The sequence below is a fragment of the Orbicella franksi genome, chromosome 10, assembly GCF_964199315.1.
Source record: "Orbicella franksi chromosome 10, jaOrbFran1.1, whole genome shotgun sequence".
NCBI lineage: Eukaryota > Metazoa > Cnidaria > Anthozoa > Scleractinia > Merulinidae > Orbicella > Orbicella franksi.
Window position 1 is genome coordinate 14,580,736 of NC_138154.1, and position 13,828 is coordinate 14,594,563.

At 39.5% G+C, this 13,828-nt stretch overlaps 1 protein-coding gene across 2 annotated transcripts; it reads right to left on the bottom strand.

The window, feature by feature from the left end:
- Positions 1 to 560: 560 nt before the first annotated feature.
- On the bottom strand, positions 561 to 9,574 carry LOC145499734 (NLR family CARD domain-containing protein 4-like). 2 transcript variants are annotated; one of them, XM_081479258.1, is made up of 4 exons: positions 8,440 to 9,574; positions 5,609 to 6,300; positions 2,061 to 4,405; positions 561 to 1,859 (listed from the first exon to the last, which is right to left on the bottom strand). In XM_081479258.1, exons 2-4 carry the CDS (start codon positions 6,282 to 6,284, stop codon positions 1,605 to 1,607), a joined length of 3,276 nt encoding a protein of 1,091 aa, XP_081335384.1. In that variant the 5' UTR covers positions 6,285 to 6,300; positions 8,440 to 9,574; the 3' UTR covers positions 561 to 1,604. The 2 variants fall into 2 exon arrangements, with proteins under 2 accessions (XP_081335384.1, XP_081335383.1); XM_081479257.1 differs by having other exon boundaries at positions 5,609 to 9,574.
- Positions 9,575 to 13,828: the final 4,254 nt, after the last annotated feature.

The window sequence follows — 13,828 nt, forward strand, 5'->3', positions numbered from 1 at the left end:
AACCCTCCTGTACACCTTTTGAGGCCAGGAAGACTAAATTCACCTTCCTTTCGTTGAATCATGAATTGTACAATTTAATTAAGAGTGCTTTCAACATGAAATTTGAGTCTAAATCAACACGAACATACAGATATCAAAACCGCGGCGGAGAACTGATCTATAGCTTTCTAAAGGCCTGCATCGTCCTGAATGGACTGAACAAGAGCTTCCTACATCGAGAATCCATTGAACTTCCAACAAACTAGGCCATAGTTAGCAGTAAGCGAACACTCAACATGTTGTCGTTACGTAAATTATCGCCCGGAAGCCACGCAAATAAATTTCTTCCGCGCTAGCGAATCACAGACAGTTCTGATAGTTAGTTAGGCCGAGAACGCCTAAAATTGAAAAAACAAGGAAGTTCTACTCACGATCAGCGCTTGACCTCATGTTTTTCACTCTGCTCGTGGCCATGTTTTACCCGCAAATAGCAATGTCCCGGATGTACTTGAATTTTATCGAGCGCGGAATGGCATATCCAGATTTCAACAGACTTTTCTTCTTTGGCTCAGTCTTTAGTTACATCAAAGTTCAGAGCAAATAATGCCAACAGCAGCTAGAAATGTCTAGTCCATTGCACGTCTAAGCCCTAAAGTGATGTGGCTAAAGATTTTTGCTGTCTAAAGCAAGCACAACATTATCGCCACAGGACAAAGGGCCTACTGTCACGAGAATAAATGTCGACCCGTTCAGTTTACACATCTCAGGCCCGCCTCACGTACGATAATGGACGACGCTTGCTAGCAAATCGTTAGACTTGCGCCTTCATTGGACTTAATGATGTCCTCGGGAAGACTTCCTTTAGACAGCAAATACAGAACGCTAATCGTTCGGCTTCTTGTCAGAGTCACCGCGCGAACTGAATTCAGACGAGTGTAGCCTGGGCTAAACTTAACACAAATTGAAAAAAGAGGAGGGGGGTGGGGAGGGCAATAAATAATGAAAAAAATACCTAAATAAATGAAACATGCGGCAAGGAGTTTCTAAATTTCATGCTAGGTAAGATTTACAAGCCGCTGTCATAGCGAAAGCAAAAAAAAAAAAAATTAAAAAAACAAATAAATAAAACAAAACCACTTGATTCAGTCTTTAACACCGTTTTCATAAATCCAGACATATATAGATTACTCATAACAACCACGAAGTTTTTCTTGTCAAGCACTGTTCACCAAAGACATTTTCAGGTCCACTGGCGTCATCTCTAAACTGTAGCTTAGTTACTCACAGGTCTTTACTGACAGTTATCAGACTGATGATGTCGAAAGGATATTAAACATCTGAGAGATTCTGTGTTCTGTCACTAATCGATCTTAAATGTGTACTGTAGAAAAGCATCCTAAAATGTCAATAACATTTTCAGGAGATAACAAATGGAATCAGTTTAGAAAGCATCATTGAAAGTCTGCCTTGCATTAATGAACTGACTCAGAAGTGATGTCCCAGACTGCAGCTCGTTTTTTTATTCAGCTAACATCGTAACGACCCAGTATCCACCTAGGCTCCACGTCGACTACTGCTCCACTTGATGTCCCAGTCTCCAGCACGTCCTTTGAATCAGTCGATGTTTAAGGCTCCAGCACGTCCTTCGATTCAGTTGTTGTCCCAGACTCCAGCTCGTCCTTTGATTCAGTTGTTGTCCCAGGCACCAGCTCGTCCTTTGCTTCAGTTGATGTGTCAGGCTCCAGCTTGTCCTTTGATTCAGCTGATGTCCCAGGCTCCAGCTCATCCTCTGACTCGTCCTCTGACCTATACCACCAGTACCTTTTCCAGTCATCGTCCCGTCGCCATTCATTTTCAGGCGTAGGGTTGCCCTCTTCATCCTGACATAAATAAAATACAATGCCAAACGTAATCCTCCTCACATTCATTAGTCATTGTTTTACACTACACTGAAAATTGTTCCACATTTTGAAAAGTTTTGATGAATTTGAAAGTTGGCTAAAAGAAATGTGCTCACAAAGACTATATTCTACACTTCCTTTGTAAGTTTCAGCAAATTGCAACGGATGTCATGGACTTACGTGATAATATGACCCCAGACTGGATATATTGCGATGACAACGTACAGCTGCAGCTAGATCATCCACTTGGGTTCTGGTCATTTTCACACCTCCAAGGCGCAGGTTCTTCAACCGAGGAACACGGCTGAGCTGTTGTGCAAGAACGCTAACTCCTTCACCTAGAGGGTTATATGACAAGTATAGATCGCGCAGGTTAGGAGCTTGGTACAGAGATCTAGAGATGATAGCAGCAGGCTTGGCTGTCAGACTCATACGCCAAAGCCCTAACGCATCAAGTTTGTTTGTAAAGTTGATATTGGAAACCAGAGACTTCAGCAGCTGTGCATTAGGGATTTCACCTACTTGAACAGAAATCATTATCGATCGTGGAGAAGCTACAAATGACAAAACGTCAATTAGTGTCTCCATTTCCTGCCCTTCAAGAGATTCTATATCAATCTCCCACACCAGGGACAGACAATGTCGAGGTCCATTAGAGGCGTTATTAGTGTTCTCAGTCAAGCACAAAGCAGTTGTGTTCCCTTGTTTATTCGACTGGTGCCTTGGTGACGAAGTGAGATCCTTAAGCATTTCGTTGGGGAAAGAGTAATCAAACCTCTTATGAATGCGTGCAAAATAAAGGTACATGTTCTCTTCCTTCTTCAAGAAAAAATGTTGAACTGAACGAGGGGGATATCTCTTCAGGAAATGTGATGCTTTCCTTTCGCCCGAACAACTGACAAGCAGTCCATCCAAGTCTTCCAGCACAGTGATCAAGTCACTATAGTCTTGCTCTGGATGCTTGCTATCAGAGAAGAATATGTAGTGTGGAGCCTGAGAGGATATCAGTAGGTGGTCATCGGCAACACTATGGAGCTGGTCAGAATCGATTAATAAAACACCTCCAACGTAAGACAGAAACATGGGGTACAACTCTCTTCTCTTCGCGAGCGAGCAACAAAAAAAACTTCGTGAACAGAGTGTTAGAAAATGTCTTTGCTCACTTGACAAATCTTCAATAGAGGGCGTCTCAGAAAAGTTGTACTCTGTCAGATTTTCTGTCTTTCCTACCATCCCCAGATGGCCTAGAACAGTACATGCAGCTTCTTCTGACAGCTCGCATGCAAATGTGAGAACTTCAGCGTTCTCGACAATCTTTTCGAAAGAGGCAACTTTGGACAAACAGGTTATAGTTTCTTCTTTTCTTGATAACAGCTCTTCCTTGAGATGAAAACCTGCAAGGAACTCCTGTATGGACTTGTGAAGGAAGTAAACACCTTTCTTGGGATCCAAACTTGAAATTTTTAGCATCTGAAACAAGCCCGCTTCAACTAATGTCTTCATCAAAATCTCGCTGGGTAGTTCGCTAACATGCAAAAAATGACGACGTTGTAGAAGTGCATCGAATGCACGTTTTCCCAGTATAGAGAGTTCGTCTTTGTAGTCATCAACCTCTCTACGGACTCCTACATCTGCATCTTTTTCTGTCCTGTGATCCAGTAAAGTCTGGATAAAATGCGTGTAAATGATGGCGCGCGATTTTGGTAGTCTCCTATGATAATTTTCCCTCCAGAGTAAACACAGCATCAGCAGGAGGAGAGGTATTTCTGCCATGTCTGTGAGATCTCTCTCTTTCAAATGTCTAACAAACTTATCAACATCTTCTTTGTCTTTCAAAAACCTGCTCACGAACTTTTTGATTCCATTCTCGCTATCAAATCCATCAATCTGATACTGAACGTGACTAGAAATTCTTAGACTGTCAGCATTCGCTAACCGCGTTGTGATAATAACGTGACAACCCCTCAGCAGCGTGCCCTCCCAGATGTCATGGATTGGTGATTGTTCTCCTTCACAGCTGTACTCATCATAGCCATCCAAAATGAGCAACACCTTTTCTTGATTCTGGAGGATGTACTTATACAAGCCATCAGATGAAAGTACGCCATCAGCAGCCAGCAGCTTAGCAGCCGTAAAAATAGCTGGAACCTCATGCAAATCACACACATCTCGCAACCTAATTTGAAGCACAATATCAAATTTCTTTAGCATTTCTTTTCTTTGCTGCGACCAGTCGAAAGCAGTCTTTTTGGAAAATGTGGTTTTCCCTATACCTGGCCGTCCATAGACCAAAATTCGCTTTGGGTTTGGATAATGCTCATGGCCTAGGAATATGTCGGTGTAGTCTTCAAGTTTCTCTTTCGTCACTCCACTTGGCTTGGTGTCTTCTCTATGCCACGATAGCTGTGTGTATATCTCATCAATGTGAACTGCTGAGTTTCGGTCCCAAGGAATGATTTTTACTTTACTCATGGTGTTATAAAGTGAATGAAGCTGTTTCTGGCACTCCTTAAGGTCAAAAGATTCTGTAAAAGAAAATGGACAATTCACATCTACTCAAAGAGATGCGAACCCCGATGCCCGTAATTTTGGCGTCGGTTTTCAGTTTTATCTTGTTATTTTCGTGCAGCATCAAAGAATGTCGAAATTTATCCAACGAAAGGAAATCAAGAAATTCATCAAATACCTTCATAATATAGGGCGGCACTATGAACTCTACTCAACTTTATATCAATTACTCTATCATTTGGGTCTATTTTCATAAGCGAAAATTCCTTCACAGTTGAATCCGACTTTCTATAATAAAAAACGTCTAGTCCTGTAAAAACTGCAGGATCGAGAGGAAAAACATGTTTAGAAAACTATAGGATCGAGAGAACTGAGACAAAATGGTTTGACAAAATGCTCGAACAAACGCCACGAGGATAAAACGATCCATTTAGTTTACTAGCCAAGATGTAAGGCCAAGGAGAAGCAAGCTAAGATCGGAAATGAAATATGTCAAAAGGCAATTGGGTAGTTGAATCAGTTTATTCAAATGATGACAAGTGTATTCCATCCCAAAAAAGTAAAAAAGAGAGGAAGCAATGGAAAAGAAAGAGAGAGAAGTTGGCTGAGAGAAGTAGGGAGGCAATTTACTAGTCATACTAAATTCACCCTTATCAAGGAATCATTGGCTGAAGCGTATCTTACCTCGCTAAAAATGCGGTTCTGATCATGAATACCAGCCTATCACTGGTTAAAAATTTATTTTACTTTAGCACAAAACTAAATTCAAAATGTTTGTTGTTGACTGCGGTTGGAAGTGATTTACCACTTGCTCTGTTCACAATTCGTATAAAGCTGAAGTTTTCCACTCGAGTACAAATCCTCTGAAAGCTTGCGTAAGGATATCAAATAAATTAATGCAATTTTTTCAATGGACACTCTGCAGGCCAGCTTATAAAAAATCCTGCTGCCCATTTATATTCTTGGTTCGGAGAGGGGGGCGAGGGTAGAGGTCATCGTGACTGAATATTATCTTGAGAGTAGAGGGCAGAAAGGACCACTTACAGTTTGTTCAAACTCATTTGATCATGAGGCATAAAATGAATAGTAAGTCAATTGCAGAAGAGAAGTACTGTGCACTCTTCACTTTGGTTCATATAGTAAGTCCAGTGATAATTTATGGACAGACGTGATGAGAAAATATACTAATTTTACGGATTACATTTTTTCGTACCACTGACCTGACAACCGCGTTCTCTTCTCAGGATTACCCAAATCATCCAACTTCTTTTCTATTTCGTCCAACCTGTCTTTGACGCTGTCCTCGTCCTTCTTCCAGTCTCTCAGAAGCTCTCTGTAATGCCGCTCGATTTCAGGATCCATGCTCTCGTTTGCAAGACTATCGATGGCTTTCTCATAAACACCTGCTCCTCCCAGTCGCACCAGTGTGTCCCGGATGTCCTGCCAGTAATGACTAAACGTAACATCATCGACAGACGCCTGGTTGGCATGGGCGTAGACTGTGTTCCTGTAGAACTTGATGCGAGCAATATCAGCCTCACGACTCGTGTCTGTTTCAGGAGGAAGATTATCCCAACCAGTGGCAGGAGTTAACAGATTACAAATGTTCCTGAACAGAACCATCAGCAGAGTGACATCAAAGTGCTTCGATGAAACTGAAGTCTTATCGGCAGGGTACAGCTTGCTCCACTGCGTCGGATTAATGATTCTTTTCTTGAAAAGCGACTGCAATGTGTTATGTACTAGAGGATCTGCCAAAACTCTCTGAAGGCGGCTTGGTAAATGAATTTTATCGAATGTTTCTCTTAAAATCTGTGAGCCTACATCTACAAGAAGTCGGCACAACCGAGCGTAATTTGTTGTCTCGTTTGTTGACGAAAATGATGCAGAGGCCATGATCAACCCGTCTGACCTAGAGGAATTAAAGATTAAATTAATTAAAAGTACTCCGATAATTACCATTCATTCACCGGAGTAGAACACGAAGACAGGAGCAGGAGCAGGAGCACACTCGTGGAGTTCTGTATCGCTCTTGAAAAATTTACCCATACTTCCTTATTCCAAATTGAATTCGAAATCATATGATAATCCTGTGATAACCTTTCCATAGTCGCAGAAGTTTTGGAAACGTCATTGGTCATCGGTACAGGGACCATGGAGACCCATCTACTTGTCAAACCCAATGCAAAACTCAATCGCTGGCAGGATGTATGGGTAATTGACTGAGCGTGAGGTCAAGATGGCTGGATATTGGCCAAGTTCTTTTTTTTGCAAAAAAAGCTTGGTCAATAAAGGATTAATTATATGTGACAAGGAACTAGTTTTTCTTGCGGAAGGCAGCGCGTAATCCCGAGCGGGCAAGATGGAGCCATCTTGCCTGCTCGGGTAGCCAGTTGCGGCGTAGAATTAATATTTGGTTCAACTTGTCCGCTCTCAGAGCTGGCCACATAATATGAAATTTACTATATGTTTACCTCTACGAGCGGGCGGGATGAATCATATCCTGCGCGGTGATTGGGTTAGCAAAACGAACAGGCTAGCCGTGTCAATCTTTCCCGCTTGGAAATGCCACCTAACCCGCGGGAAAATGGTGTTCTGTATGCGATTCTGCGTTTCGGTCTATAACTGCCAAGATCTTGGGCAACATCCAGCAACCTTGACCGAACAAGATTGGTCAATAGCCAATCATAATGGCGGAGATTTATTTGCTTGTTGCATTCACGATTCAGGTAGGAAATGTCCTTTGGGGTTATTAGGCTTTATCTCAAAATTTTTCGAAACTTTAGAGTTTCGTCTAAGACCTTAATGTATAGTAGAACCTCCACTAACGCTCGGCGGACGGTCCAAACATTCACTCTTATTTTGACCTCTCTACAACGGCCATTTTTCCACAACGGCAACGGCAACTAAAGCGTATCAAAACTCCTCTCGACAACGGCCAGTTTGTCAACGACTGAATGGTGTATTTAGAAATTTCGTTTCGCACGTCGTTGGTCTCTGTTTCTGTTTGGTTTCTATTTAATTGATATATTTTCATTGCTACGTATTTATTTGCTGCAACAATCATTCTTTTTTAAAAAAAAATGTTGCACACCCTAAATAAGAAATGTGTCCTATTACACCCCTCCCTCCCCATAACGGCCACTTCTTTACGACGACTACTTTTCTCTCTCCCCAAGAAAGAAAGCAAAACACTTTGTAGTGCATTTCTAGCAATTTTGTGAGCGTCAGTAACCGAGATACTCTCCTGAACCCATTGTCTGATTACCCAGAGGTCAAGAATGTGGAAACAATTCTACGTTTTACGAGCAAAACGGGAATCCATCATGTTCTTCTTGGAGATGGATAGATACATCTAGCTAGCCAAGGATTTTCGATAGAATAACGTATTTCCTTCGTCATATAAACGTGTTATTACCTCGCTACACTTTTTTTATATAAGAATATCGGCGCTCAAATTTGCGAAATTTTAAGAATAAACCGAGGCTGAGATTTTGAAAAGAATATAACTATTTGTGTTAAAAGTTGGCAAATACAATAAAATTCTTCCTTTCTCTGAAAACGGCAGCCAACAGCACAAGCAGTTATGCGCGTGACATCAGGCGTTAATGGTCTATAATGCCTGCAGGCTGGCTTCAACATCCAGACGCCAAATAAATACAGTCGAAAACAGAAATGTCATACGCTATAATATAAGAATATTCACAAGAATAAAGTCAGCCTAAAATAGGCAGAAAAAGAAGAATATTCAGCTTCAGCTTACAGCTTACTTACTTGTAATCGAAAATTTACGCACGAATGATTAAATATATTCAAATTCTACCAAATGGAAATGATCTAAGTGACAGCCGGAAATTTTATGCAGATGAGTCGAAAGTAAAACTGCTTGTCTCGGTGGTTCACGATCTTGTGTCTGTAATGTGTTAGGAATCTGTAACATGTGTGATATACGACTAAGATCAAGGAGCTTGTTACTCTGGAAAGAGGGTAAAGAATTATGCTTGAAATGAACACCGAAAAATTACGATTATCAAAACATTTATAAGCTTACCTTGATCTACCTTGTCTCGCTGAATTTCGGAAAGAGACACAAGAACTTCAGCGACAACTACTAAAGTTTTAACCAAACAAATGTGAATACGGCAAATTACATCTTTGATGAAGTTCTGATGGCTTCTGACCATCAGCTAGTTTGCTTATCACCCTGGCCAGAAGAACAGTAACCGCACGAGACACAAAGCTGTGGTACAGAGCGTGCGATCAACAAGTCAATAAAATTCGCCCCCAGTTTCAAAATCCGGGAGTTCTTATGAGCTGTTGCGTGATTTCTTATTAGGATCCAGCCCCCGAGCCGTCACCCAAAGTCACGCAGTGCACAAAATGTTTTCACTCGTCTTTACTCAAAGTTAGCATTTTGAAGAAACGTAGAAAGAAAAGTTAAACTTTTTGCAGGGTAAAAAACAAGAAGCCAGCTTGTTTTATCAACACGCCGTGGTCAGGTAACTGTTTTGTTATATCAAAGTACCAACCTCCTCCCCAGGGTTTTCTCCACTTGTCAAAATGGCGGGCGGAGGAAGGCTGAACAGACGCTCGCTGATTGGCTTTTTCATACGAAAAGGCTGACTGGTTTTAATAATCCTAAAGAAGTCTGGCGGATACAGCCTGTTACCTGTCATAGTTATGCAGCTCAATCCAAGCGATGTTGAATCAAAATGCCCTTTACAATTTATTGGGAAATGTGAATCTTTTCCGTTGTTTTCATGATTTACAAGATTCGATACGTTTTTCCACTTAGTAGATGACAGTACAGACCATGAAAAACGTGGCCATATTTATGATTGTTTACTTTCATTAACACCTTGGTACGTTAACGTTTAAAAGCTGTTCATCAAAAGAAATTGTTTTAAAGAACCAAAAAAAAAAAAAATTGGAAAACTAACCTGCTCTGGTATAGCAAGAGTTATCAGAGATAGTCCGGCGGCACAACTTGAAATTTCAGCGAAATTGTGCATTTTATGATATAAGCATGAAATTTGGCACACTGATAGCAGTCTCCAATACGGGCATTTTCAGGTATAGCGTCAAGTTGGAAGTCCACTGGTTTCCATGGAAACCACCATTTTGTTAAAATGCGTGAAATTCCTCTGTTTACCTTAGTTATCGATATTTTCATGTGACTAGCACTAAAACGGAGATAAATCAAACTTCTTGTGCAAGAAAAGCTGATTTATGTACGTGCTGTTTATACTGTTTATGTATATGCTGCTATTTATGTATGGTTGGCCATTCGTTTCAAAATTACAACAGGGTATACGCGGGTTTTTCTGCCGCGTATACTTGTTTACATACGTTACGTATGGGCTTTAAGCCCATATATACGACCATTTAGATCGTGTATATACGCATTTTTAAATGGCCACATATTTGCGTAAACTTAAGCGCGGGGATATGCGAAATAAATGCCCAAATATGCGCGTCCTACAAGGACCCATATATACGCGAGCTAAAATGCGCGTATATGCGGGTCTCGTAAATTTCGTTGTATATGCCAGCACAAAATGTGTCTTTTGCGAGAATGGTTGTTCGTGTATGATGGCAATGAAAATTACTTTAACTAGAAGTCGCCAATATGGCGGCAGTAGTAAAATGCCTTGTCTTGGTCTATCTGCTATTTAATGTTTGTTACTGCAGCTCTCCAGTGACTGAACTTCTAGAAACAGTTATGTGTGTTTTGAATGACTGTTGAAGATTTTATTATCCTCGCGTTGATGGTCGTGAAATTGCCGTGGATTATTCTGTACATGGTTTAGCTAATTCATTGGACAGAGGTGCCCAAGCGAATGCTGAGATGATACGGCCTCTAGAATTGCTGGTGAGACAACTGCAATATTTACTACTTAGATGGGAAATGTTTGCATTAAGAACAGTTTCATGCACCTCAGTACTCCCATTAGGGCTTTGCCAACTGTATCAGCTTCTAATGGAAGAGTGGGTCGTCCAACCTATGAAATATCATTACCTCAAGGGAAGTTTTGGGAAACAGAATGTGATTTTAGTGGAAGTTCTATTGGTTCTTCACCAGATAATTCATCTGGTTGGATGTTATCATCAAATGTGTCCCTGACAGCTAGTATTTCCAGTATTACATATATCTTATGAAATCACTGCATTCACCCACATTTGTTGAGGAGTCCAGTGACCCTCTGTGCGCACAGGATGATTATTCCACACCTTAACTAGGACGTTTAACTGGTTGTTAATTCTGGAAAGAAATATGTAATGCAAACAGAACAGATCGATTAGGCTGGTCGATTCTAGGATGCCATTTTCTTCCATCTGGTAGAACAGAGTGTAGTAGAACTGACCAACTCCAATGAAGACCTCTCCAGAGACGCTAAATTCACTGGTTGTGTGCAGACAAACCAGCAATTTTGCTTCTCCAATTAAATTCCCTGTTCCATAGCATAGCTCTTCCTACCTCTAAATTTTCATTCCCTTCGTCTGGACACACTCTCGAGGGCAACCCATAACGTTTTTTTTTTTTTTGTATTTTATTGATATTTATATAAGTTTACAAATAAGAGTGACAATAACAATTGAAATTACATTTGCAGATAAAAGAAAGAAAAACTAAATAAACTAACGTGAGTACAGATGGACAAAAAAAAACGAGGAATACTATTACTAATAAGACTACTTAAGAGGAAAATACTAATACACCCAAAATACTTACTAACCATTTATATTAATGAATAAAAACTAGGCTAATTTTTACTTTTTTTAGAAGAAACTACATAGACTAACGCTAGTATAGATGAAAAAAAAAAAAAACAAAACAAGAAATACTGTTACTAATAACACTACTTGTAAGGAAAATACTAATATACCAAAAATACTTACTAATATATTAATAAAACTACGTCAATTGTTACATTTTTTAGGCTGCCGGCCTAAATACAATTATTTGTAATAAATTTCTTCCACTTCGCGTCATGAAATGTTCGCTTGCCATTAGAATCGGAAATAACCGTTTCGATTTGATATACTGAGGAAACTTTTACGAGAAAGATCTTTAATGACGGAGGAAATCCTTTATTTCGACAGGAGTAAATGTATTGTTTTGCTAAGATCAACAGATGTTTGAGAAGATAAAAGTCTACTTGTCTGTTCCAAAGTCCAAACATTTTATCAACATCTGATAGTGCTTCGATTTTTATTTCTATCGTATTTAGCCAGTTAATTAGTTCTCTCCAGAAACTGTCGGAATATTCACATTTTATCAGTAGATGTTCGATAGACTCGCTTTCTTTTTTGCAGAAAGTGCACAGAGGCGAAGGTACTAGGCCAATTTTGTGGAGAAACTTGTTTGTCGCTGAATATCTATGTAATATCTTGTATTGGAATTCACGGGATCTAGAATCAATAGCTACTTTGAAGGGAATTCGATATATCTCTTCCCATTCCAGTGTCTCGCTGTATGTCTCTGTATACCTTAGCTGTGCAGTTGGTACACTCTCGTTCTTTGAGCGAACTTCGTTATAAATGCTCTTGGATATGACCTTATCCAAGTTTACATTGTGGCCATTTAGGTGTAATTGTGCGTTACTGGAAAACGTAGAGTTTTTTGAAAAATTATTGCAGGTTTTTAAATGTTGTCGCCACTGTGCAGGTAATGCGTCTATGATCGCCATTAGCTGAAACTTTTCTTTGGATGTAAGCGAAGAACTTGTAATAATTTGAAACCCTGTGAATACTGCATTTTCTTTAGTCGTAAGATCCCCAAGTGTAATAATTCCTTTTCTAAATAACTCTTCGTAGAAAATGGACCTACCTTGTATACAAATAAACTTGTTGTTCCAAATCACTGTATTGCGTATTTCTTGACAAAGTGCTTGCTCAGTTATTCTACTCGCGCATGAATATTCTGCAAAACATCGCAGACATTCTTCATAATAAATGGGTAAATTAATAGGCAATTTCTTTAAGTCAAAAGCACAGCGCAGAAGTAGTTTCGACCCCACATTTTTTAGGTAATGGGAAAGAATAATCTTCCAATTACTTTGTTGATCATCGGCAAATTTCTTGCAACACATGATTCTTTGGCTTTTAATAATCGATTCTACATGAGGCGCTTTTAGTCCACCTTTATCGATATCACTTACAAGTGATAAACGTTTGACTTTATCTTTTCCTTTCCAGACGAACTGGAAGAGTAATCTGTTGACTTCCGTTACGGTATCTTTTTGCACACAAATTAAACTGGCTCGGTACATGAACAATGGTGTCACAAACGTCTTTACAATCTGAATTCTTCCTAGAATGGTAAGGTCCCTCCACTTCTACCTTTGCAACTTTTCTTTAATGGATTTAAGAATTTCATCAAAATTTAACTTTTTTCTTTGACTTTCACTGTAAGTAAAGTAAACACCTAAAATTTTAACCGTGTCTTTAATTCGGATGTTTTTGGAGGAAATGACATCCATTGCTGCCAAGGAGACTTGATTACCCAAAAGCATACATTCAGTTTTTTCGGAGTTGATTTCAAGTCCAGAGCACTTACTAAACAAGTCAGTAGTGCAGAGAAGGGCTTCGAGAGATCTCCTGTTTCTAACAAAGGCTGTAACATCGTCGGCAAACATTTCAAGTTTAATTTTTTCCTTATCGACTTGAATCCCTTGGATATTGTTATTTTCACGCACGGAGATAGTAAGAATTTCAAGACAGATAATAAACAATTACGCTGATAGGGGATCACCTTGTCTAACACCTCTCCGTACGTTGAATGGGCCCGTCGAAAAACCATTATTCATAACTGAACTTGTTATATTTTGATAAAAAGTCCTAATCCAACGCACGAAGGAAGGGCCAAAGTTAAAAGTTAACAATGTTTCAAACATAAAACTTCTGTTAAGCGAATCAAACGCTTTTTTAAAATCAATTGCTAGCATAAAGCCTTTGATCTTTTTCCGTTCAGTAAATTCTAAAATATCGTCAATACTTCTAACTGCGTCGAAGATAGACTTTCCTTTAACATAAGCATTTTGATTCTGATGTATTATATCAGGTAAAACCTCCTGAAGTCTTCTTGCAATTGCTTTTGATCCAATCTTTGCATCCACATTTATTAACGAGATTGGTCTCCAATTGGAAATATGTCTTCTGTCTTTTCCTTTCTTTTCTATCAAAGTTATAATCGCTTGCTTTTGTGAATTTGATAACTCACCGTAGTCAAAAGCACAATTTAGACTTTCTACTAGAAGATTACCCAGAACACCCCAGAATGTTTTATAAAATTCTACAGTAAGTCCATCATTTCCTGGTGATTTGTTTTCTTTAAAGGATTGTAGGCTTTTAAAACATTCTTCCACCGTTAGCTTTCCTTCACAAGTTGCTGCTCTATCTGGTGAGAGTTTAGGAATTGCAGAATGTTGAAAAAAGGA

What these genes read in the sequence shown, in the direction of transcription:
- LOC145499734 (XM_081479257.1), bottom strand. Translation starts at nt 6,350, where the DNA reads ATGGTAATTATCGGAGTACTTTTAATTAATTTAATCTTTAATTCCTCT. An exon ending in GAAGAGAACGCGGTTGTCAG is followed by an intron (nt 4,406 to 5,608) that starts GTCAGTGGTACG and finishes TTTCTTTTACAG; the next exon opens with AATCTTTTGACCTTAAGGAG. An exon ending in GTCTGGGGTCATATTATCAC is followed by an intron (nt 1,860 to 2,060) that starts GTAAGTCCATGA and finishes TATTTATGTCAG; the next exon opens with GATGAAGAGGGCAACCCTAC.